The sequence below is a fragment of the Paramisgurnus dabryanus genome, chromosome 8, assembly GCF_030506205.2.
Source record: "Paramisgurnus dabryanus chromosome 8, PD_genome_1.1, whole genome shotgun sequence".
Classification (NCBI taxonomy): Eukaryota; Metazoa; Chordata; class Actinopteri; order Cypriniformes; family Cobitidae; genus Paramisgurnus; species Paramisgurnus dabryanus.
The window spans coordinates 2546705-2574096 of NC_133344.1; the positions used below are offsets into that span (position 1 = coordinate 2546705).

The 27392-nt window shown below is 37.5% G+C and overlaps 1 protein-coding gene across 1 annotated transcript in view; it reads left to right on the top strand.

Annotated features, from left to right (window-relative positions):
- LOC135771640 (uncharacterized) overlaps positions 1-26807 on the top strand; it is a 136795-nt gene extending 109988 nt beyond the window's left edge. Inside the window, exons 9-10 of the mRNA XM_065281960.2 lie at positions 25195-25368; positions 26326-26807. Coding sequence (XP_065138032.1) covers positions 25195-25368; positions 26326-26344 — 193 coding nt within the window. The 3' untranslated portion in view covers positions 26345-26807. The remainder of the gene's footprint in view (positions 1-25194; positions 25369-26325) is intronic.
- Positions 26808-27392: the final 585 nt, after the last annotated feature.

A 27392-nucleotide genomic window follows, 5' to 3' on the forward strand; every position in this document is an offset into this window, starting at 1 on the left:
TTCAGCTAATGGTGATGCAGAACTAGTTTAATTGTGGATAATGACACTGTCTTACCAGCTTCAGCCAACATCTTCACAAGATCTTTTACTGTTGTCCTGCGGTTGATTTACACATTTTGCACCAAAAACGTTCCTCTCTTGGACTCAGAATCCGTTTTCTTCCAGAGCGGTATGATGGTTGTACATTCCCAAGTTTTTTATACTTGCATATAGTTGTCTGAACAGATGAACGTGGGACCTTCAGGCATCTGGAAATTGCACCTAAGGATGAGACACACTTGTGGAGGTCCACAATTCTTTTCCTGATGTCTTGGTGGAATTACCTTGATTTTCTCATGATGTCAAGGAAAGAGGCTCTGTGTTTGAGGTGTGCCTTTATATGCATCCACAGATGTACCACCATTAACTCAAATGGAATCAATTAACCTATTAGAAGCGTCTTAAGCTCAAAATGGAATCATCTGGAGTTTTTTGTTTGTTTAAAAACACAATAAACTTAGTGTATGTATATTTCTGACTTTGATAAAAGTGATAAGAAAAATACATAAAAATCCATCCCAGGGGCGTCGCTAGACCCCTTTTACTGGGGCACGTGCCCCAGTGTAAATCTTTTGTGCCCCGGTGTAAATCTCAAGTTTAAATTTTAGCAGTTAACTAGTGTATTCCTTAACAAAGACAATCGCGTCAAAAACGGATCTTTATGCAAAGTAGTTACCCAATTTAGGCTTGTAAAAGCGAAGGAGCAGTCGCATTGACGCGTGCACGCACGTATCCATGGCCGCGCGCGTTTGCGTTCACCGCGCATAACATAACCGCATTCAAAAGGTGACGCCACGCGAGTGCTTACGAAAGCACAACGAAACTAAAGCAAGTTTCTAAATAATAATGCTAATCTTATTTTGACTCGATCATTATTGGCTTCTGTAGAAAGGGAAGCAGAAAGGAGAGATGATGAGTTTAAGGGATGTAAGACAAACTACATCCTCACTCTGTCAGGTCTCAAACATTAGAGGAAATCTCAGGAAAACCTCTGTCAAGTCTATAGAATTGCATCGTTGCTGATAAAATCAACAGATGTATGTGTTATACTGTTCTGTATTTTCAGATATGAAATTAATATTTAGTTTACTAATATTTAACTCTAGGACATAACACAAACAGTAAGCAGTAACTGTGACTGAGATTATATAGTATAGCAGTCATAAAATGACTGGTTTCTTAAAATATTCTTGTAAAAATAAGTTATTAATCATTGCTATCATTGTATAATGTAGAAAATATTTCTCTGCTGTCCTTATTTCCAAACATTTTATGCCATTTATGCCTCCAAACATGTTAATAATGTTAGGTATGATGAAGATTACACTTGTATATATGTATCTTTCGCAGTAACTGTTGCACTGTAGAATAGTGGGTTGCAAAGGACATTGTATAGAAGTGTTGCACACTTCTCGCACACAGCAGGCTTTCAAAAAAAAGTCAGCAAAATATTGGGGGCCTGTGCCCCAGTAGAGCTTTATGTCTAGCAACGCCCCTGAACTAGAGTAAAGAATGTGAGAACAAAATAAGTATTTACATGTTTGTTTGTGGTTTATTAAGAACGGGTAAACAATATAAATCAAAATAGAAATAAAGGTCAGTGGGCCATTTCCAGTTTATTTGGAAACAAACCCTAGTCAAAAATTTTACTTGTGTACAAGTTTATAGTTTATACAAAAACCTCCTGAAATAGTAATCAGACTTCTACTTCTACATAAAACCTAAGACATAAATTTGAATTAAAATAAATCAATTTGAAGTTAAAAATAAATACATTTGAATTTACACATGAAATATGTAGTTATACAGAAGACAGGATATAATAAAGGTGTATGCTTTGTAAAGCCCAGTCATAAACCTAGTGCAAAAAAATGGAGCAAGAACAAAACCTATAACATAAACTTGAATTTACACGTGAAATTATACAGAAGACATAATATAATAAAGGTGTATGCCTTGTAAAGCCCAGTCATACACCTAGTGCAAAAAAATGGAGCAAGATCAAAACCTATAACAAACTTAAATTTACAAGTAATTGTGCCACTCTTGAAAACAGTTCCTGGTCAGCTGAAGACACAAGTGAACGTTGCATGCTTGTAGGGCTGTGCAAAAAATCGACTGCTATTATCATGCACGTGTCATCAGTAAAGCTGGTTCCGTGATTAGAAGTAAATCGCCATCAGCTGCTTTCAGATGGAGCGGCATTTATTACACAGACCCGTAGTTCACCGAGAAGCTAGGCAAAATCGCATAGATTATCGGGGTCGATTTTCCTCGATTATGCCTAGCTTCTCGGTGAACTACGGGTCTGTGTAATAAATGCCACTCCATCTTAAGCAGCTGATGGCGATTTAATACTAATCACGAACCGGCTTTACTGATGACACGCGCATGATAATCGCAGTCGATATTTTGCACAGCCCTACATGCTTGGCATTTCCATTGTGTTTGTTGTCTCTTACCGAGCACTGAAATGCACACAGTCCCGGCGACCACTAGTGGCTAAATTCCGGGGATCTGCAGTCAGCTCAGCTCCTGGAACTGGAATATGGTCAATTCTGAGGGGATTTGGTGCTGCTGTTTGTGACGAAGCACAAAGCTCTATGACAAGCTGTTCCATAAACTCTTTATGAGACATGTTGCCATATAGTTCTTTATGCACAATGAAGCTGTTGGTGGCAGCAATGTTCAAGAAGTGTAGAAAAATCTTTCTGTACCACTTCATTGTTTTGTGTTGAGCAGTGTAGTACTGTAACAGCTGATCAGACAGCTGGGTCAGGCCAGAGAATCTCATCCACATCACAGGCTATATTGGTCCTACCCAAACAGCGAAGGTAAAATCCTCTTGCATGATCCACCCCTGGCATTCACCTACTGATATGTCGATCTGCATGGAAGGCAATTTTATGCATTTCTTTATTCCAGTAGCATAGTCCAACAGTGTATGCACCCTAAAGTTACTGTACAGAGCAGTCTTACTGTAAGTACACCTATCTGTTTCCCTCCCTGAAGGCTCTGAAGATGGAGTCAACAGTGAGGTGACTCAAATTAGACTTTACTCATTGCTCAGCCTCCCTCATAGTCATACCATGGACAAGGACATGGTCAGGTAGAGTGGCTTGAATTTCATCTGAGACTGCTTGTCACCTTGCCCTACTTCTCCCTCCTCCTCTTTCACCATGTCCTCCTCCTCTTCCTCCTCCTTCACCATGTCCTCTTCCTCCTCTTTCACCACGTCATCCTCCTCCTCCTTCACCATGTCCTCTTCCTCCTCTTTCACAACATCCTCCTCCTCTTCCTACTCCTTCACCATGTCCTCTTCCTCCTCCTTCACCACATCCTCCTTCTTTCCCTCCTCTCCCTCCTCCTCCTCCTTCTCGACCTATTTCTTCATCATGTCTTCTCCCTCCACCTTCACTATGTCCTCTTCCTCCTCCTTCACCACATCCTCCTTCTTTCCCTCCTCTCCCTCCTCCTTCACCACATCCTCCTTCTTTCCCTCCTCTCCCTCCTCCTCCTCCTCCTCCTCCTCCTCCTCCTCCTCCTTCTCGACCTATTTCTTCATCATGTCTTCTCCCTCCACCTTCACTATGTCCTCTTCCTCCTCCTTCACCACATCCTCCTTCTTTCCCTCTGCCTCCTCCTCTTCCTCTCCCTCCTCGTCTTCCTCCTCCTTCTCCTCGACCTATTCCTTCATTTCTCTGTGGATCCATTGTTCCAAAGCTCAGTGAACTGATTCAGGCCCTTTTATCTATCTATTGAAGGATCTGATTGATGTGCGTTAAATTTTGACTCTTAGTGTTTCCACCTTGGTAATTGTTCAGTAAATTGTTTGTTAATGATTGTGCTTCTTGAAAAATGATGTTATGGTTTTGAAATTTTAGTTCAAAAGGCTGGTTATAGTGTTTTAGCAATCGAGAAAAACTGTAATAGCAAGCAGCTCTTTATTAACAATACTGTTTTTTGTGCCTATATACCAGTCTTTGTCATGGTGCTTACTGTCTAGTAGGGATGCACCGATCCGATATTCTGGATCGGGATCGGGGCAGATCCGGCCTTTTTTGCTGGATCGGATATCGGACTAACAGGACCGATCCAATTCCGATACTGCAAGTTACCCATGGTTGTCACTGACAAGCGATTAAAACGACAAAGTTTATAAAAGCACCGTAAACGTTTTTATGCACTATAATCAAAGTCATCTTACACTCAATAGCTTCATGTGAAGGAACAAATGCACATTTAAGATATTAAAGTTTACAGAAACACTGTAACTTACTTGCAAACAGAGTTAATGCACAGGTGAAGCGGACTGATGCAACGCGTCATTCAACACACGAACACACTCAATAACTGTAGGCTGTTTTAAAGATCTGATTTTATAAAATCTCTGTAAACTGTTGGATGGATGCAATTCAGTATGTGCTGAGCACACAATGCATCTGATCTCTTTGTGTTTTAATAGTTATGAACGTAACTTTCCATTGCGGCGCGAGGATTCCCATGTGAAGATGCTTCTAGAGCATCAATGCTGCACCCAGGAAGCGCAGGATGATTTAGACGCACTCACTATGATTTAGGCGCATCAATTCTGCACCCGAAATGTGCATAAAAGGTCCGGTTAAGTGCATAACTCCCAAAATAACCATCTACAGCTGTTTACTGTGACTTTTTGCGCAATTATATTTGCGAAAATATATTTAGCATACTTATTTGATCAAACGTGCCTATTTTATTTTATCCTAAACACTGCCATGGTTAAGAATTACTAATGTTCTTGTAACTTGTAAATCATTTTAAATTATTGGTTTTTACATTTAAAATTATAATTATATATAATTATATTATGCTAGATTTAGCAGAAAGCACTATACACATTTATATAGTGTGTGTGTGTGTGTGTGTGTGTGTGTGCGTGCGTGCGTGCGTGTCTTTGTGTAATTTAAATTGTTCAAGAAAAATACAGTAGTATCGGATCGGCAGGTATCGGAATTGGCCGATACTCAGAATTCGGGTATCGGATCGGAGATGGAAAAAGTGGTATCGGTGCATCCCTACTGTCTAGCCAGAGAGAGGCAAGTTGTCTTGTTGTGCTAAGGCAGACACTATGTTGGTATTCGGTTTTCACTGCAATTGTATGGTGGCGCAGTTGGTAAAGACAGTACCTCTGTACGGGAGGGATCCAGGTTCAAATCCAGACAAGCACAAGATTTGTATACAAAGTAGTTTGTATGAAGTGTCAGTGTAAAGCAAATGTTCAATCCTGGTGTATAAATCACTGTAAATCGATTATGAAGAAATACTAATATTTTTTCAGTGCTCTCAAGGTACTATTAATCAGAAGTCCTAGCCTGCATGAAGTGTATTTTAATGACATCTTAAGTTCAATTAAATTGCACTTTTAGCACATTTTAGTATTACCTAAAATACACTAGAAGTCTGAGTTAAAAGCACTTCCAATGTCATTGCAAGCAATTTTAAGTATGTCTTAAAGGTAGGGTAACACATTTTGAAAAATGCTAACGGTAGCCGCCTAGCAATGAAATCCCGATCCCACCCTCAAGTCAAATCGCCATCCAAAGTCACGCCTCTTTCCAAACACATGAACACGCACAGATCAGACGGTCACATCTCATGTCTCATTCACCAGTGAGAAAACTTTGCAGTACAAAGTGAATAACACTTCCAAAATAACCAAAATAAACAACTGGTTTACATCAGAATTAGTTTAAGCACACGTTCGATTGTGTAGACGTAGTAACTATATCGTTATGCTAATCCGGAAAACGAACACAAATTTCATAAGCAACACAACGTTTCATCAAAGTAGAATATCTGAATCCATCTCAATACAAACATATCGCGTACCTACCTTACCAAAATAAACAGTGCAACGACCCTTTCAGACCCTTTGCCTCGCGGTAAAGCAATAAAGTTACCGATGTTAATTTGGGTTTTTGATCTTGCTGATCCAGGCAGTTTTTGCTGTTGTTGTTATAAAAGATGCATTTAGTTTTGTTGCTCCTGTGTAGATGGTCAATTCAGCAGAAAAGTTTGGTGTTCTCGCTGTTTACAGACAGAGCGCACGTGAACGCGCCGATGACGTATGGTATCTGCGTGGACTCGCTGCGCGGTGGGAATTCAAATTACGCTTACGTATGAGGGACATAAAAGGAAACGTCCGTTCGGACCGAAATCTATGATTTGTTGAACATTTTTTGGTCCTACGCGTTTCACAGATGACATACATTTTTACAAATACATTTAAACAACTTAACACAGTGATTGCTATCAGAATGTGAGGAGACTTTTAACCAGCATAACTAAAAATGTTTCAGGATCAAATCTGTTACCCTACCTTTAAGCATACTACATCTCACTCAAAGTTTTATTACAATACAATTTTATTATGCTTCAAATGTGTTTGAATGTCACTATTAGTAAAATACTAGTATGGCCTCAGTTTATTATAAGTATAACATAAGTGTAATTAAAATGTAATTTAGTTGCAATTGTAATGTTATCAAAATACATTTCAAGTGCAAATTGAATGTTCTGTTCTGTATATTGTCCAAAATTAGGGTAGATTCTTAAGTTGTACTTAAGTATAATTTTGAATAGTTCCACTTTAGCACAAAAAAGTATATTTAACACAATTTTAGTTGGACCCCAGCACTACTTTCACACAACTAAAGTGCATTAAGTACAAAATTAGTTGTTCCAATTTAGCAGACTTGAAGTATACCAATATATAGTGTTCAACAAATACATTTAGTTATACTAAAGTACATGTGAATAAATTGTACTTAATACTATTTTTTCACTAGGGTAGTTTCATACTTATTACATGAAAGGTGAATATTTGTTTTCGAATTGACTTGCTTCATTTAAAAGAACACCCTTTCAGCTTTCTAAAGATATGTCTTTCGTGTGTGTGCGTTATGTATACGCTGACTTTCAGTTCATTTTAGTGACGCGTTTCAAAGAGAGATTCGTGGAGACTGAAATGGCTGAAAGCACACTCTGTTTATTTTCTTTATTTTACAAAAGCACACGGATTTGTTGTTATTGTGAGTGTACAACAATAAAAGTAGACATTTCAGAGTTCCAAATGATGTATTGCTCTTATTTGTACGACCAAAATCAGCTGAGTATTTTAAGTCTCTTTGCGCAGTGATTATAAAATGAAGAGCTTGCGGCGCTCGCGCCGCGGTCGACCCAAGGGAGTTAATCACGGCCGAATCCTCCTCATCAGAAAGAATTCAAGAGTTTATATAGGATAGATACAGGACAAAGTCACATCATTTATCTCTAATATGATTTATTCTTCATATCTGCAATTCAGAAACTCCTCTCTGTTACTATGTAGACAACACCAAATGTAACTTTTTTGATGACCTCAGCTTTGACAAGTTATGGGGTTTTAAATTGAAATCATTTAACCACATGTACTTCCTCTATTTCAACATATGTTGTTTTTAAAAGCATACAGTACAAATGTTCACACCTGAAAGGAAAAGACATGTTAGTTATAATTAGTTATGATTCATTTCAATTTCCTTCACAACATGCAACAAAACTCCTCTGTTAAAATGTCAGAAAATGTAGTTTGGTGCTTCTTTGATGAAATCTTTGCTGATATTATTGTGTATGAAGAGTTTTTCTCCTCATCGTGTTGTTTTTATAAAGATGATTAAAAACATTGATCCATCATTGACACTGACACACACATTAATAATGTTTTTATAGATTGAGTGAAATTGACCTTTAAACACTGTAACATCTTTAAATGTAAGATCAGAGTTATGTTATCTCCAGCTGAAATTCCTCCTGTAATAGAGGAAGATTTTTACATTAAATACCTGATGAGAACGTCAGGTTACGACTGTAACCGTGGTTCCCTGAGATAGGGAACGAGACGCTGTGTCATGTAATGACATTATGGGGGAACGCTATGCAGCGTGACGCGCGTGAATATTGTGTCAACTAGGTCTATATATAGATGCCGGCGGATGACGTCAAGAGTGACGTGGCAACGCGAGGCTATAAATAGGCGGAAATAATATAGGTCAAACAGCTTCTGTTAAAATTGAAGCGAATGCTACAGGCACAAGGAGTTATGGCAAAGGGACACAGCGTCTCGTTCCCTATCTCAGGGAACCACGGTTACAGTCGTAACCTGACGTTCCCTTTCAAGGGATACTTGACGCTGTGTCATGTAATGACATTATGGGGAACGAGATACCCACTACGCCATAATTAATTGTGACTGTCTGTAAGTGTGAAGGTGTCTACGCACAACTTAAGACATAAAGACCTGAGATCCCGGTAGAAAAGGGAGGTCTAAAAACATAATACCTCATAAAAATGTGTGGGGGAGATTATCCCGCCACACCACAAAGCATGGAGGTCCCTGACAAAGGGGCCAGATAAGACACCATACTCTTAGTCGAGTGTGCCCTAATTTTCGCAGAGGTGAAAACATAATGTGCACCTCATACGCTATAAAAATAGCCTCCACAATCAATTATTGATTGTTTGTTTAGAGGAAGAATGTTCTCTCTTGGAGAACCAAACACAGACCAAAGGTTGGTCGGATCTTCTAAGGTGGAAGAACTATTAATGTAAACCTCTAAAAACCCCTCAGGGCATAGAAGATGTAGCCTCTGTTGATCCGCCGACCCTTGAGGAGGAGGATGAAAAGCCTGAAAGACCAATGTTCTAGCCACATTGCTAGGAACCTTGGGAACATAACCCGGTCTTGGGTGCAAATAGCCTTAATATGTCCTGAAGCAAACTCCAGGGTAGAGAAGAAGCTGATAAGCTTGGAAGTTGCCCACTCTCCTCGGAGAAGTGATGGCTAATAAAAAGGCTAACTCCAGTGACAGAAACTTAACTGTACACAAGTCAATGGGTTCGAAAGGTGCCATAAAGAACCCTTTCAGAACTACTGCCAGGTCCCATTCTAGAACTCTGATTTGAGCCGGAGGCCTCATCCTAAATGTACCACGCAACAAGGCGTGAAGGCAGAGATAGCCGCAGCATATACTCCGATAGTAAATGGATATAAACCGGATGAAAACCCGGTATTGTAAAAATTCCAGAACTGAAGCCAATGGGCAGTTTGGAAGTAAATGTTTGTCACTACACAGAGTAGTGAATAATCTCCATTTAAAACAGCCTTAAATGTCGCCTGGAGCGAAACTCCAGGCATGAAGAAGCAGCTGATAAGCTTGTTAGTCACTCACTCTCCTCAGAGAAGTGATGCTACTACCCATAGAGCCCTCAGGGATATGAGTGTGAAACCAGAGATAGCCTCAGCATATACTCTGGGTATAAACCGGATAAAAAAACGGTATTGTAAAAATTCCAGAACTGAAGCCACTGGGCAGTTTGGAACTAAATATTTGTCACTACACCAAGTAATGAATAATTTAAAATAGCCTTTATTCATCTGGAACGAACTCCAAGCATGAATAATAAGCTGATAAGCTTGTAAGACACTCACTCTCCTCAAAGAAGTGATGGCTAATAAAAAGGCTAACCTCAGTGACAGATATTAATCTGTACATGAGTCAATGGGTTCGAAAGAGGCCATAAGGTGCCCTTTTGAAACTACTACTACCCCTAGAGCCCTCAGGGATATGAGTGTGAAACCAGAGATAGACTCAGCATATACTCTGGGTATAAACCGGATAAAAGACCGGTATTGTAAAAATTCCAGACTGAAGCCACTGGGCAGTTTGGAACTAAATTTTTGTCAATACACCAAGTAGTGAATAATTTAAAATAGCCTTAATTTGTCTGAAGTGAACTCTATGAAGGTATATTTGGTGCAAAACAACTGCACACCTGTGACAGTGGAATTTGTATTTGTAGAGATTATCCACACATGTGTATCAGTAAACTTGAAGTCGCAGAGGACGAGATGCAAACTTGTAGATTTTTTTTCTTTCCCTCAAATACAACACAACAGTTACACATTCACAAATCCTTCAGTGCAGCTGCACAAATCCCATTTTACAAATCACAGATTAAGAAACTCACAAGTTCACATTTTTTGCTACAACTGATGCAGTAAATATGGGGCATAACCTACTTGAACGCCTGCATCAAATAATGTGAAGTCACACACAAATTTTGTACATTTGCAAAATCAGTTTGTGCATCTGTGCGATGAGACTTGCATGTGTGTACAATTTATTTTTCACAAATATTTTTTTATTTTTTTAATATTTTCTAGCCCAAACACAAGTACATAAATACAACTGCTTGAATCTGCTGCTACGAGTTTCAAATACTCTTTTTCATGTGCTCTCTCTTCTGCACCAAATATCTCAGATAAATGGTGCGAAAGTGATTTGTATACCTGTAGGCTTTGGCGAGCACTGTTCAGCACTGCCCACCAGGTGGCGCCTCAGACACTCACTGAAGCAGAGTTTATTACAGTTTTTCTCAGTCGCTTTGGTACATTTCTCGAATCATACTCACAATTTGCAAAACAGTAAGTGCATTTCTCACAACAATTTGTACAAATAGCAAAACATCATGGATAACCTGCAAAAGCTACTCTTTTACTCAAAATACTTAGTTCATCTCTCAAAATTAAAAATCTGTGTCAATGAACATGTCAGTGCCATCAGAATAACAAGTCATTGTGTCATTGTGTACGGATAAGACAGTCAAATTGTTTAGTCATGTTGTCAATATAACAGTTTACTCTGAAGTGATGTTCTGATGTAAACTATGGCTAAAGTTTTGACGACAAGTATTGTAAATTGTAAGTTACACTTACTATAAGTTATGTGTGAGTTTGATTGCAAGAGACTGGACAAAATTTACATTTACGCTTTTACTGTTTGTACTGTAATTCGTTGAAAGACCATGTCATTCCCATAAAGAAAGATAAAGACAGCACTGCAAGCACTGCATAGCATAAAGAGAAAAAAAAACAAAAGTAGAAATGTGAACATGACGGATGTCTAAAAGATGTCTAACCATAGCCCAAGAATAGATGATGCATATAACGTTACTTTTAGAACAATAAGAACATGTAAAAGAAATGAAAGCAAACACATTGAACACACTTTGCTTACATGTTGGAATATCATATCTTCAAGTTATTTTGGCAAAAATTGCATGTAACCAAATTCAAGGTTATTTAGGGTAGAAGTGGGTTACTCATAGCCGGACTATATTGGCTCAATAGTTAGCAGTCATTTCAACGTCTTGGTTTTTGCTTGCTGGGGACGTTTCTGTCTCTTAGAGAAAGTCAAGATTCACCTGGGAGCAATTTACCAATTCAGGACAGATTTAGAAAAAATGTCTAATGGAAATGTATAGAAATATGTTTGATGATACCCTGTATTTTGACAACATGTTCAACCATTTTGCATGTAAAGACTTATACTATGAACTAATGCCTACATGTTGTGGGGGGTGAGACTATTCAACAGAGAATCATTATAATACATTTTGATCTACATGATATAAGCAACTGATAATGTAGGAAAAAGCAGAGAATTGTACATAATCATTTGCATGGATGTACCAAAGCATTTGCAACTTGTTCAAAGAAATGAGAAACTGCTTTTTTGATGTGCACAAGTGACACAATGATGTGAGAATTGAACAAGCAGTTTTGAGAACTTCAATTCTGATCTGAGAAATGTACCAAAGCGACTGAGAAAAACTGTAATTACCACCAATGTTTCAGCAAAGTAAATCGCCTTTATCAAGGTATTATTTTCACCAAGTGGAGAACAATATAAATGGGAGTGCTAATTATACACACATGAAGGTAATTACATACAATACTCCAATGATTCATTAGTAAACAAAATATAAGTTCCATAAATTTCAAACCATCAATATAAGTAGATAAAAAAATACAAGCAGCAAATACACACATAGGCCTACATTTAAATAAGATACCAAATGATGTAAGTCCCATTCATTTTTAATATCATAAAACAAATTATTTTATTTTTCAGACTAATTTTTAATTCAAACAGGAGGTGGGGCCATGGAAAGAACGTTTGTGATTTCTTTTGCAAAATAACCTTTTTTTTGAAGAAAAATATGTGTATTTAAATCATGCTTTTTCTTCTAATATACTAATTTGGATGATTATTTCTGTCTTTTTGAATCAGGTAACTGAACAACTAAATTATTTTTATTATTATATAAACAGTTGTTCTGATTTCTTAACATTTACTTTGGATGCTAACCCAAATCAAATCAGCTTTTTAGACTTGTGGATAGCTCGTAATTGTTTATATAGGGATCCGATTAAAAAACCTACAGCTCGTAATACACTATTGAGAGTGGATTCTTATTGTCGTGAGCAGGGCCGTACGCAGGATTTTATAAATACCGAGGTCCATATGTAGTTTTTTTTAGGGCATGCACGCCAGGAAAAAAATTCTTATTTCTCTGCTCTACATAGATGAATTATAACACATCAGAAAACCAAAGAATCGAATAACTATAGATTTCAAACCATGTCAGTATGCGCAAGACTTGTGTTGTTTATTAGTAAGACATTGAAATAATTATGTTACCATCCTGGGCACTGTCAGTTAAGTAAACATAGGCTAACTGAATATAGGATCAGTTTAGTGAATTAACCAAAGGCTATCAAGAATTTGTTTATTAAATTCATTCACAATATGCACACACTTATTAATATGCTGAAATACAACATCAATATTGCAGTGGCAGAACTAGAATTTTATAAATGGGGTGGCCAAGGCTACTTTAGGGGGTCCATATCCCATGAAAGAAAACGATATGTAATTATTATAATACTTCACATTACCCCATATTAGATAAATATTCTTCTTGCCCTGAATTCATTACATGCATTATACTAACTGTAAGATACAAACATAATGCAAGGCTGAACTTGCATAATAAACCAATAATAAACCAACTTACTTCAAAGAGCAAAGCTCAACATTAAGGATTGTTGGCAAAAAAAAGATATTTATTTAAAATTAAATATGGATTAATCTTTTTTTACGAAGTTACAGTCAGGACCAGTGAGTGATTTTCTCTTCTTTTGTTATTTAAGTAACTTTAATGACTTCAACAGGTACTGTTTTTTAGACTTTAAGACAGAATGTAATAAAAGACATGTAAAGACATATTAAGACATAATCAGTAGTTTACTATGATACTCACTAAAACAGTCCGGACCTCAATGGTGGGTACGGCCAAGGTCAAGAGTCCTGTCTGTGTCTGCCCTATTTCCCTCTTGTTCCTTTGTTGCCCCGCCCCCTTTTTTGTTGCCATGGACATTAATTCATACTCCACCCACTGCCCATCTGTTTCCATAGTAATTAATTGTTTCTGTTCTGTCATTGGTTCTTGTCACGTTTAATTACCCTGCCTGTTGATTGCCTGTTTGTCAGCCGTTGTTTTATGTTGGTTGTTTCCTGTCATGTGTTACTGTTCGTGTTCTTGCCTGTGCTCCTGTACCTTTTTTGGATTTAATACACTTAAAAACTGCATTTGGATCCACTCATCTTGCCATGCCTTCCTGTGACAGTTATCATACGTTAACATTGAAGAAAAGTCTTCCTTAAGGTCAAATGTAATATATAAAGTCTAAAAATAATATATAAGGGACCAAATGATTTTATTAAGAATCTTAATGATATGGAAATATCTTTGGGATTCACCCCCAAACAAATTCAAGCTTATTTATTTGATAACATGTCACTGTGGTAAATCATATGTAGGAAAAACAAATAGAGAGTATAAAACACACATCACAAAACATCAGAGTGCAATAATATGCAGAAATATGAACCTGGCATTAGCACTGCATTTTGTTGAACTTAATCATCCTATTACTTCATTATTGTATATAGGAATTGAGAGGGAATTTCCATCTAGAAGGTGAGGTGAGTTTGACCAATTTTTACTTAGACAGAAGGCCTTTTAGGTATATTAAATGTGAACATTGGCACACATGGTTAAAAAGTAGATTTTGATTTGGGTTGTTTTTATAGGTATTATGATATTAAAAATGAATGGGACTTACATCATTTGGTATCTTATTTAAAGTTAAAATGTTTGCTGCTTGTATTTTTTAATCTACTTATATTGATGGTTTGAAATTTATGGAACTTATATTTTGTTTACTAATGAATCATTGGAATATTGTATGTAATTACCTTCATGTGTGTATAATTAGCACTCCCATTTATATTGTTCTCCACTTGGTGAAAATAATACCTTGATAAAGGCGATTTACTTTGCTGAAACATTGGTGGTAATTAATAAACTCTGCTTCAGTGAGTGTCTGGGGCGCCACCTGGTGGGCAGTGCTGAACAGTGCTCGCCAAAGCCTACAGGTATACAAATCACTTTCGCACCATTTATCTCGAGATATTTGGTGCAGAAGAGAGAGCACATGAAAAAGAGTATTTGAAACTCGTAGCAGCAGATTCAAGCAGTTGTATTTATGTACTTGTGTTTGGGCTAGAAAATATTAAAAAAATAAAAAAATATTTGTGAAAAATAAATTGTACACACATGCCAGTCTCATCGCACAGATGCACAAACTGATTTTGCAAATGTACAAAATTTGTGTGTGACTTCACATTATTTGATGCAGGCGTTCAAGTAGGTTATGCACCATATTTACTGCATCAATTGTAGCAAAAAATGTGAACTTGTGAGTTTCTTAATCTGTGATTTGTAAAATGGGATTTGTGCAGCTGCACTGAAGGATTTGTGAATGTGTAACTGTTGTGTTGTATTTGAGGGAAAGAAAAAAATCTACAAGTTTGCATCTCGTCCTCTGTGACTTCAAGTTTACTGATACACATGTGTGGATAATCTCTACAAATACAAATTCCACTGTCACAGGTGTGCAGTTGTTTTGCACCAAATATACCTTCATAGAACTCCAGGCATGAATAAGAAGTCACTCACTCTCCTCAGAGAAATGATGGATAATAAAAAGGCTAACCTCAGTGACAGAAATGTATCTGTACATGCGTCAAATGTGTTCGAAAGAGGCCATGAGAAGGGCTTTCGAAACAACTACAGATAGAGCCCTTAGTAATAAGAGCAAACAAACAGAGATAGCCGCAGCCTATACTCTGGTAGTAAATGGATATAAACCGGATGAAAACCGATTTTGTAAAAAATCCAGAACTGAAGCCACTGGGCAGTTTGGAAATAAAATGTTTGTCACTAACCGAGTAGTGAATAGTCTCCATTTAAAATAGCCTTATTTTCGTCTGGAGCTCATTTGTGTTCTCTGTATAAACATTAATTACATCTAGATCCTCAGAACTAGAGTAATTCACAGCACTCGCGGTTAAAACGGGTGAAGCCGACTCGCGGGCACCCGTTGAACCATGATGGCTAATAAAAAGGCTAACTTCAGTGACAGAAATGTATCTGTACATGAGTCAAATGTGTTCGAAAGAGGCCATGAGAAGGGCTTTCAAAACAACTACAGATAGAGCCCTTAGTAATAGGAGCATAAAAACAGAGATAGCCGCAGCATAAACTCTGGTAGTAAATGGATATAAACCGGATGAAAACCGATTTCGTAAAAATTCCAGAACTGAAGCCACTGGGCAGTTTGGATCTTAAATCTGGAGTAATCTCCATTTTAAACCATAATCTCTCGAATAGTATGGGCTCTACAACCTCAGCCCCTGCCTTGACAGGGTGTCTGCTCTCACATTCTGGACTCTGGGGATGTCTGAATGACACAAAATATTTTCAGTGAGACCAAAGGAGAACCTGATGCGCCAGTCTGTGTAGAGAGCGCGACCTTAGGTCTCCCCAATACTGGATGCTGCCGCCAACCGACCTAATACTCTAGAAAGTGCTTTACGGTGTAAAGTTGGCCTTATCTGATCCTAGACACTAATGCCAGGATCGACTCTGTGTGTGTAGGAGACATACGTGCCTACATACTCACTGAGTCCCAAGTTACCCAAAGAAATTATATTTTCTGTTAGGGGATTAAAATGCCCTTTTTGGCGTTGTTCCGTAGCCCTAGGCGCTTCTTATGGGCAAGGACAACATCTCGATGCCGAACTGCCATGTCTCGAGACTGGACTAACACAAGCCAATAGTCTATGTAATTAAGTATTTGGATCCCTTGAAGTCTCAGAGGAGCAAGGGTTAAATCCATGCATTATGGGCGGCAGTGGCCTAGTGGTTCATGTAGGTTGTCTACAAACCGGAAGGTTGGTGGTTCAATCCCCGGCTCCACTGGACCAAGTGTCGAGGTGTCCTTGAGCAAGACACCTAACCCCAGCTGCTCCCGACGAGCTGGCTGGCGCCTTGCATGGCTGACACCGCCGTCGGTGTATGAATGTGTGAGTGAATGGGTGAATGTGAGGCTAATTGTAAAGCGCTTTGGATGGCCATAGGTCTGTTAAAAGCGCTATATTAATGCAGTCCATTTACCATTTGCAGTCCATTATGCGCTGTGAAAGAACTACTCTGAACGGCAGAACCCGATATTGGTATTGCCCGAAAGCAAACCTGGGAAATTCCCGATGCTGCAGGAGGATAGATATAGCCTATGGACATAGGGGTCCTTTAAATGTATCATGACGAACCAGTCCTCAGACCTGATTAACGCCACAATAAAAGTAATTGTCAGTTTTAGAATTTTTATCTCCTCAGAGATCGATCTAAATAGGCCTCAGCCCTCCATCCTTCTTTGGTACAATACAATAATGGCTATAAAGCAATGACCTATTCCTTTAATAAGATGGTCTTTTTCCGGGGCCCACCTCGGTGGGTAAAACCCCTCCGAACCTGGGAGGATGGGAAACAAACTGAATTATGTAGCCTTTCTCTATAACCTCTAGCAGCCATTTTGTGACATTTTTTAATTTTCTCCACTCATGGAAAAATGCACTAAAAAGGAGATTGACTCCAGAATGCTCACTGCCCTGAAGCGGAGGACCGGCAGGGCACAGCTGAGCTACTAAGAAAAACCCTATTGTTCTGTTTTATATGTCTTTTTTAATAGAGACAAAAATTAGGTCTTCTTTAATGAAGACGGAACATAAGGGGTTAACAAACTATTTTGTATGTGAGGGCACATCGGGCACAGGTTTTATCTGTGCTCTATGAAAAGTGCCCTAAGAGGCCACTTGTGAACGACAGGTCCCCTTTAACGCAGCCTTATGATTTTGAGACAATGACTGCTCTCAGATCAGCCTTATATGCCTCTCTGGTTGCTGGTTGTTGTTTCGTCCCCCAAGCTCTCTGAGGGAGAGGGGGGGCACGAGAGACAACACTCTGTTTTTGTTATCTGTATGTTGTGTTAATACTGTTTAGATGCAGATTCTCGGGGGAAACTGCGACGAGGAAAAACCCGTTTCTTTAGTAGCACGGAGAGAAAGCTCCGCCGCTCTCCTGAGCTCATCTAATATTACAGGATTCAGGTTCACCCTTAATTCCATACAATAAATCTGCTGATATGCGTGAAGAATGCCAACATTGCCAAGGCAATCTCCACCGCGACCCGCGACCATATAAACTTGTTTATCCATTTATATTGTTGCTGTCTCTCGCAACAAATAAACCGTGAGATACTTTCAATACGGACATTTGTCGTATCTGTATTATTTAAAAAAAAAAAAAAAGGTTAAGAAGCTCGCTGATGTGTTTAACAATAAATGAGGAGTCTGCGTGGTCTTTCGTTTAATAACTTATCAGTGTATATCAGGGAAGAAAGTTAAACCTCTTTTGTCAAGTTCACTGGCAGCCCTCACTTAATTGCTGGCCAGTCAAGTCAATATTAGATTGTTACAGCCGATCGGGTCACAACATAGTTTTTCATAACACGGAGAAAGGGTATAAATCAGTAAGCTCATTTGTGTTTTCAGTATAAACATTAATTGCATCTAGATCCTCAGACAACGGTACCCGTTGAACCACGAGGCTTGCGGGGTTTGTTTGATCAAACAAAACCATCGAGAGCGGAGCATTTGAATGGTATTTTCTCACAATGCCCGCACGCCTCCCCCTCGGGGAAAAGCGTGAGTGTAGTCCGCACCAAACACACACACACACAAAGCTCGTGCTATCCCCGTCAATAATAATCTAGGGCAGGGGGTAACACACTTCTAAATCCCTTTCTCTTATCCATGTTTCCCTAGTTTTTTAAACTAATCTAATCTAATTTCACTAGATATAGATTTAGACACATTCACACAAGCGTTCGTTGAAATAGCAGAAGCTGTTTGACCTATATTATTTCCGCCTATTTATAGCCTCGCGTTGCCACGTCACTCTTGACGTCATCCGCCGGCGTCTATATATAGACCTAGTTGACACAATATTCACGCGCGTCACGCTGCATAGCGTTCCCCCATAATGTCATTACATGACACAGCGTCAAGTATCCCTTGAAAGGGAATTACAAGTGTGAGTCATGAACTCAATACAGATTTATGAAGAAATGTTTATGTGGTTAGGACATCTAATGCCTAGCGTACACCAAAGGATTTTCACAGTCCCAGACTAAAGACCGGCAGTCTTTAGGAATCTAACTGGAGTCTCTGCGCGCTCCCGTAGTCTCGATCGTTAACTGTGAGGTGATAATCTGCAGTCGGCGACCCGATTTATGCCAGTCTTTCTTTAGTCTTTCATATCAAACATGTTTGATATTATCGCAAGTCCCAGCGTAGTCTCATGACGTAAAACAATCAACAACCAATAAACTCGTTCTCCGGAAACAGGAAGCCATCAGTCACAACAAAGAAACATGTCGACGGACGTGGAAACACAACGAGCGCGAAGTAGGCGAAAATGGACCGTGGATAAAGAGGAGCGCATTGATGAGCGGTGGGCAGAGCAGCCGTGTCTTTTTGATGTAAACTGCCATTCATACCACGACAGAGTGGAAAAAGAAAAGAAGTGGAGCGATATTGCCTGTATGTGTTAACATGCTAACTCTTCCACTCTATTGAATGGCATAACGTGCTAATGTTTTCTGGTATGTGCTTACATTTTTCACACCGCAAGCGTGAGCAACTCGTAAGCGGCGCATGTTTTTTTCGGCGCCCATGTTAACAAGTTAAAGCACAAGCACGTACACCGCACGCGTGCGGTCATACATGTGACGCCATAAATGTCATAAATGTGTGTTTCAAACAGTCATGACTTTGAGCAATGTAAAAGAAAGCAATGAAATATTTAAAAACATCAGAAGACTGCGCTGTCATTCACTCTCTGCCCAGCAAATGAGTCCTCATATAGCTTAATACTGTTCAGAGAAACAGATAACGTACATCTATAAATCTAAATCTTATGCTTCAACTGTTGACGGGAAACACGATCGACTGCTTCATGCTGTCAATCACTGAGTGATTTTTTTTTTTTATCTTAAAACGTAAGAGAAACAGATTTAATAATGTGCCAAGGGCTTTTTTTGTCTATAATTGTGTATTGTGTCTATATCTGTCATTACACGAACCAGAACAGCACGAAAACAATGTGGGTTAAACAAATCACAGCTATATAAATTACACTGACCGTCAAAAACCGTCTTGAAGAGGTTTTGCTCATTAATGCATATAAAATAAAGTAATGTGAACTTGAGATTTTTATACTGTTATTACAGTTTTTCTCAGTCGCTTTGGTACATTTCTCCAATCATACTCACAATTTGCAAAACAGTAAGTGCATTTCTCAAAACAATTCGGACAAGTAGCAAAACACCATGGATAACCTGCAAAAGCCAGTCTCTTACTCAAAATTCATCTCTCAAATATCTGTGTCAATGAACATGTCATTGCCATCAGAATGACAAGTCAATGTGTCATTGTGCATGGATAAGACAGTCAAATTGTTTAGTCACGTTGTCAATATAACAGTTTACTCTGAAGTGATTTCCTGATGTAAACTATCGCTAAAGTTTTGACGACAAGTATTGTAAATTGTAATTTACACCTTAGTGTAAGTTATGTGGGAGTTTGATTGCAAGAGACTAAACAAAATTTACATTTACGCTTTTACTGTTTGTACTGTAATTCATTGACAAACCATGTCATTGCCATACAGAAAGGAAAAGCACTGCATAGCCCAAAGAAAAAAGTAGAAATGTGAACATTGAACAATATCTTTAGGGAAAACTGTACATGCAGTGCTGTCTTACACTGAAGTCCTTCCTATACCTCCTGACCCAGCAAGCATGTTTCGCTAACAAGGCTAAATTTGGGCTGCCAGTGAAAGTCTAATAGACATCTAACCATAGCCAAAAAATAGACAATACAAATACTTTTAGATCATGTAAAAGAAATGAAAGCAAACACCTTGAACACCTGTTGGAATATCATACATCTTCAAGTTATTTGGGCAAAAATGGCATGTAACCAAATTCAAGTTTATTTAGGGTAGAAGCTGGACTATATTGGGTCTATAATTAGCCGTCATTTCAACATCTCAGTTTTTGCTTGTTGGGGACGTTTCTGTCTGTTAGAGAAAGTCAAGATTCACCTGGGAGCAATTTACCAAGTCAGGACAGATTTAGAAAAAACTTCTAATAGAAATTTATAAAAAAAATTGTTTGACCGGCACAATTATGAGAACTGTATTATGAGAACTTGTTCAATAATTTTGCATGTAAAGACTTGTACTATGAACTGATGCCTAAATGTTGTGGAGGGTAAGACTATTCAACAGAGACCCATTATAATACATTTTGATCAACATGACATAAGCAACTGATAATGTAGGAGAAAGCAGAGAATTGTACATAATCATTTGCATGGATGCACCAAAGTATTTGCAACATGTTCAAAGAAATAAGAAACTGCTTTTTTGATGTGCACAAGTGACACAATGATGTGAGAAATGAACAAGTACTTTTGAGAATTTCAATTCTGATCTGAGAATTGTACCAAAGCGACTTAGAAAAACTGTAAACTGCACAGTATGCGCTGCAAACGCAGCTGGTGTGAAAGCACAATGGACACGCGCATACATTTTTGTTAAATCACTGCTGAGCATGATGATAAAAAGCTAAAATAATCTTGTTGTAGTCTTGTAAATAGTGTCACTACAAGATTCAGTGTTTGTAAAATCTTTAGTCTGAGACTAAAAACTGTGAACCCAAGTCTTTAGATGTGAGCTTGTGTCTTTAGGTGTACACAAAGCATAACACTAATAGTCAGCTGTGTGATGGATTTATTTGACATTTAAACACACTGGGCTCTATCTTACACCCGGCGCAATGCAGCACAATGCGCGACGCAAGTGTCTTTTGCTAGTTTCCACCCTGCACAATTATCATTTTCATGTTTAGCGCCACGTTGTTTAAATAGCAAATGCATTTGCGCCCCCTTTTGCACCCATGGGCGTTCTGGTCTGAAAACAAGGTGTGTTCAGGCACATTGTTGGTGCGTTGCTATTTTGAGGCAACTAAAATAGACTACGCCATTGACCAACAAAAACCTGCTCTAAAGTCTAAAGTCAATGGCGCAATAGTGTTTTTTGTTATTTAAAGAGCGCATTAGTAATATACGCCTATAAACGGGACATACGTATGGAAGGTTTTTTTAGTCTTTTTTAAATTAATTAATTAAATTATAAAATAATTAATTAAATTATAAAATAAAAAATAAAATCGCAAAATATGTCCCAAATTTGAAAATGAAATGCTAAAATAAAAATTAAAACATTATATTAAATTATTTCATTTTCATTTTTAACGTGATGAAGCATCATTCCGGCCAAATTGAAAAATTTAATTAAATTGATGATTTGACATTTCAAGACTGACAATATTAAAAGGCAAGCTTGAAAAGGAATCTGTAAATAAATTTTTTAAAAGGCTTTTTTTTCATGCCCAAGTAATAATAGGGACAAAATTAAAAGTTCAGTTTTAATTTTATGTTCCGTTTTTCTTTTTCATTTTCGTTTTAATTTTCGTGTTCACTTTTATTTTCAACTTGTATGCAAATTCAATGTTAATCAGTGGGTGGGGCTTACTTGCTTAAAAAAAGGGGATTGGCTGAAGCAGTGTTGCCAACTCAGTGACTGTGTTGCTTGCCAACTAAGCGACCTTATTGCTACATCTAGCGACTTTTAGACCCATTTAGCCAAACTTAGGGACTGTTTGGATGAATCTTAGCTTCACATCTGTACAGATAGGCTACTGTGTCGATTGTACTGGCCAACGAGTGCAGGGTGGCGCTGTCACTGTGAAATTTGCTTCGACCCTCTGTGCATGGAGCTGGGCAGTGAGCAACATTTAGACTGTACGAGCTGACGCTTGGATTGTTTACATTTCAAAGGAGGAACAAACATTAAAAGAAGCTGGGGCGGGTTTCACGAAAACATTTTTAAAGTTTTTTTTATTAAGAATATCTTAAATTTGTGTCTTAAGAATAAAATGACAAGCTTTGAAATAAATTATGATACCCATAGAGGATGTTATTCGCTGTTTTAACGGAGGCCAGCTATTATTAAGGCGGTGCGGTGAGAAAATATCATTCCCTAATGTCCCAAATGGTCCGTTACGCGGGTCGAGCACTCTGGGCGTGCGTGGTTCACTCTCCGTGCCCACGGCTTTGTCTCCCGCAACCCGCGCTAATCAAAAGACTGACGCAGAGGGTGAAGCACTGCGTACCCGCGGGTTGGGAACGCTCGACTCCCATGACGGAGCGATCATTGGTTCGCCTCCCGCTTAGAGCGACTTTTGGTTGTTAAGTAATTTCACAATGAATGTATTACGGAAGTTAAATGTTTGCTAATATTATAACTAATACTTATTTGTGTTTCATGACATATTATTGAGTAAGCTATTAAACTTCTGAAATTCCTCTCTATGTGAAGTAAACAGATTAAATTGCAATTTCAGACTACACAATACAACATGTCTCACATAAAATATTTTACACATCTGATCCGGTAAGGCATCAGTCATTCTCATATGCATACACATACAGTATCACGCAGTGTGATAATCGTGCAATACATGCGCCGAAATCCGGGAAGGACTGGTGTATCCTATGCTCGCAAAAATGAAATTTGGCGTATAACGTTAGCACAATAATTACTCTGCGTGTTATTTGTATACATTTCATGAGAATTAACATACACAGCGACCAGTAACTTACTTTTGCAGCGGGCACACCGGAGCAGACTTCAGCCTTTGTGACGGGGTTCAGCTTCGGCCCAGTTTTTAAACCATGCATATTTGTAAGTGGTCCTCATTTGTAACGCTGATTTGTGGGCTGTGACCGTACGGGATTTTGTTTTACCGCGATGAAGAAGCAACAAAATCACGCGGTAGGCTGTAACAGCACAACAACCCACCCCAGGAAAGCAGTTATCTTATATATTATTAAAACAACAAATTATACTAGCAATAACAACATGAAATATGTATTTCTATATGCCGTGACATCACCGCACCGCATTTATGTGCGTAGCTCGTCTTTCACGCTTCAGCTATGGTCAGAACCGCAGCCTATGTTGTGTCCAGTGCAGTGTACAGAGTAGACCCCGAAAGACTCACATAGGGGTGATACTTGTGGGGTGGTACAAACAGCACAGATAATGTTCATTTAAAAGTAAGTGACTCTTTGTGTATGTCTGCAATTCATTGAACTGACGCCTCACCGGATCAGATTTGTGAAAATACGCACATACATAACAGCGGACCAGCCACTTTTTAGTGTTTGTTCCTCCTTTGAAATGTAAACAATGTACTCAATAAGGTACTCAATAAGGTCGCTAAGTTGGCCAGCAACACAGTCACTGTGTTGGCAACACTGCTTCAGCCAATACCCTTTTTTTAAGCAAGTAAGCCCCACCCACTGATTAACATTGAATTTGCATACAAGTTGAAAATAAAAGTGAACACGAAAATTAAAACGAAAATGAAAAAGAAAATAAGAAAATAAAATTAAAACTGAACTTTACATTTTAATTTTGTCCCTATTATTGCTTGGGCATGAATAAAAAGCCTTTTAAAAAATGTATTTACAGATTCCTTTTCAAGCTTGCCTTTTTATTTTAATATTGTCAGTCTTGACTCAAGATTATATTGAAAATGAAATGTCAAATCATCAATTTAATGAAATTTTTAATTTGGCCGGAATGATGCTTCATCGCGTTAAAAATGAAAATGAAATAATTTAATATAATGTTTTAATTTTTATTTTAGCATTTCATTTTCAAATTTGGGACATATTTTGCGATTTATTTTTTTATTTTATAATTCAATTAATTATTTTATAATTTAATTAATTAATTTAAAAAAGACCAAAAAAACTTCCATACATACGGGACGACAACGCGGGTTTGCTTATCACATACATGAATGGCAGCAGCACAAAAACGCTTTTAAATATAAAAGATTAAAGGATTGAATGTAAAAGATTATTATTGAGTCTCTTGAACATAAATGAGGACTAATTATGAGACTTTAGACGGCGCAAAGAGCTGCTTCACATGTAGCCTGGTAAGTAAATAAATGCTTTGCTTTAAACAAATGCATCTGTTTTTAAATGTTTTTTTTTTGGTTAAATGCTACCTCACGGATTTATTGTATATGATGACTCTGTACCTGTGGATATGGTGAGATGAGAAACATTTTTAAGTAATGCTTAAAAAAACTTCCATAACTAAAAGAAAACGGGTTTTAAAGGTTTTAATAAAAAATAACAATTTCAATGCACGTGAAAAGCAACACAATTATTTAACATTAATCCTAAACTGGGGATCTTCTTCCACCACTTAGTTTTTCGGTTTACAAAGTCCGTCATCTAAATAGATATTACACATAGCGCCAGCGCAACTTGCTTTTAGAGGGGATGAGAGGTAAGACTCTCATTGGTTTATTGCACATTACGCCCAAAATACTCCCATTACTCATTAAAAAAGAAGGACCAACCCTTTTCGACCATGCGCTCGGCGCACAAACCATTTTTCCCGTTGTTAAATTGGCAAAAGTGAATTCGGACACGCCTATTTAGACCGTGCGCTGTGCACTTTAGACAATGCGCTTAGATCATTAAAATAGAGCCCACAGTGTCTCAGTTACTGAGGGATTGAAAGAGGAACATTACATGAAGAGATGGAGGTTAGAGATTTGTGGACAAACTTTGTACTTTTGTATAATTCACATAAAGTCTCTGTTCTCTACAGGTTAAGGAGTTGTGATATCACAGATAAAGTTTGTGTTGATCTGACTTCAGCTCTGTCATCAAACCCATCACACCTGAAATTTCTGGATCTGTCTTATAATAAACTCACAGATTCAGGAGAGAAGATGATCTCTAAACTAAGAGATGATCCATGTTATAAACTACAGACAGCATGGTGAGTAGAGCTCATTTAAAAAATTTTTTTTAAGTAAACTCATGTAGTGTCATTTAAATCCTAGAATATAAATAAATGTAAATTGATCTGCTGCTGTTATAGGCTTAGGCTGTGTATCCTTTAAGCCCAACAAACAGAAAATATGAAGTGTACATGAACAACACTTGATGCTTTGTCAGATCAACACAATAAGAATTCAATCCAATGTCTGAGTCTGTTTACTAACTGTGATGTTGAGTTTGTTCACTCCAGGATTTAATACTGTGATCTTACTCTTCTTACACATTATAAATGATGTTTGTTAATGGGGTTTGTTTGATAGGCCGACACCTCTATAGTTATGAACACTTGACTAGATGTTCATCTTAAACTCTTTTTATAACAACTTGGTTTTTATTTCATGTTTCAAGCATTATTTATCAAATCATCAGAATACAGACAGAAATAAAAACACAAACACAATATATACACAACAGATAAACACAAAGTACAGATGATAAATGATACAGATGAAGATTAGAAAAAAGAAGAGAAAGTCAACTCTTAAAATCTGATGGACACTTCACACAACTCTCTGTCGAGCTTTGACATTGATGCTGTTTCTCTTTATTTACACGACTGTCAACCTCCAGGACTTTTAAAATAAAGCATCACCTTCATTTTCTTACTGTTTGTGTGTGAACTCATAAAACTGTCAGTGTGTCATTATATTATACTACATACATATCAATACATTCATCTCTTACATTGACATCAAATATTCAGAGGAAATAGATGAAATGTGTTTTTGTATTGTTGTAGCTCATGTGTATGTGATAAACAGATTGTTGACATGTTTATTATGTTGAAGATTTCATTTCTATCACTGACTGACAGCACTAATAGTTTGTTTTTCTATCTCTTGATCTGACACTGATGATGATCTGATATCTGATTGACTTTCTGTTTCATTTTTAGGCCTTACAGACGACAGTAAAGATTTAAAGATGTCTGTCTGATCTTCAGTATCATCTGATGGTGAATAAGAAGACACAATAGTGACATAACAACACAAAATCAACACAAACTGAAAACACAACAACACCTCACATTGATAACACTTTTTTTTAAACAATTTTAAATCCTACAATGGGATTATTAATATAAATATGTTTTTGGGGTCTGTGTTTATTGTTTGCTGTTAAAAACATTTATAAGTTGTTTGAATAAAAGTGTCAGCTAAATGAAATAAATGTAAATATAAATGATATAAATTATATTTCTCTCAATAATTAAGACACATTTATTAATATTTTAAAAACAAAAATCTCTATGAAATCTTAATTTTCACTTTATTTCACATCCATCACTTCATATAAATTTCATCATTATAAATATGATTATTTTTTGTAGGAGTAACTTGACAGATTAATGATTTAATAAACTAATAATGAGCGTCATGTCTGTGTCTCTGTATCTTTACTGAACAACAAGTAACTCTCAAGTGTTACAACAACAGCAGGCAGAAAACAATAAAATATTTACATCCTTCCTTTAGTTTTTAAATAGCATCTCAATATATTGCATCATAATCTGTATCTGTAAACACTGTGAATTTCGGAACATTTGAAAATAAATAATTTTCCTTTCCTTGTATCAGGAGAAGAAGATGAAAGATTATTTAATGTTTGGTTAAGTAACATTAAATCCTGAGGTCTAACACTAATCTGATTTGCTCTGGTAATGACAGTAGGTTTTGTGTCACTGTTTGACTGAGCGCAGCGCTTCATTGGTCTGCTGCTCTTAGTGATCTGTCTGGCGTCCTGTTCTTGTTGATCAGTGTCTGATGTACTTCACAATAAACTCCTGCACTGTCAGTTCATTCTGCATTGAGTAATAGTGACTGATCTCACTTTGTACATTTCCTTCTCTCATGATCTTTAGCAGTGTCTGAAGTTCACTACTTAAGATTTTGTTTAATGCAAATCTTTTAGAACTACTTCTGCCTGAAACATACATATCAAATATTAATTAAATTTGTGGAA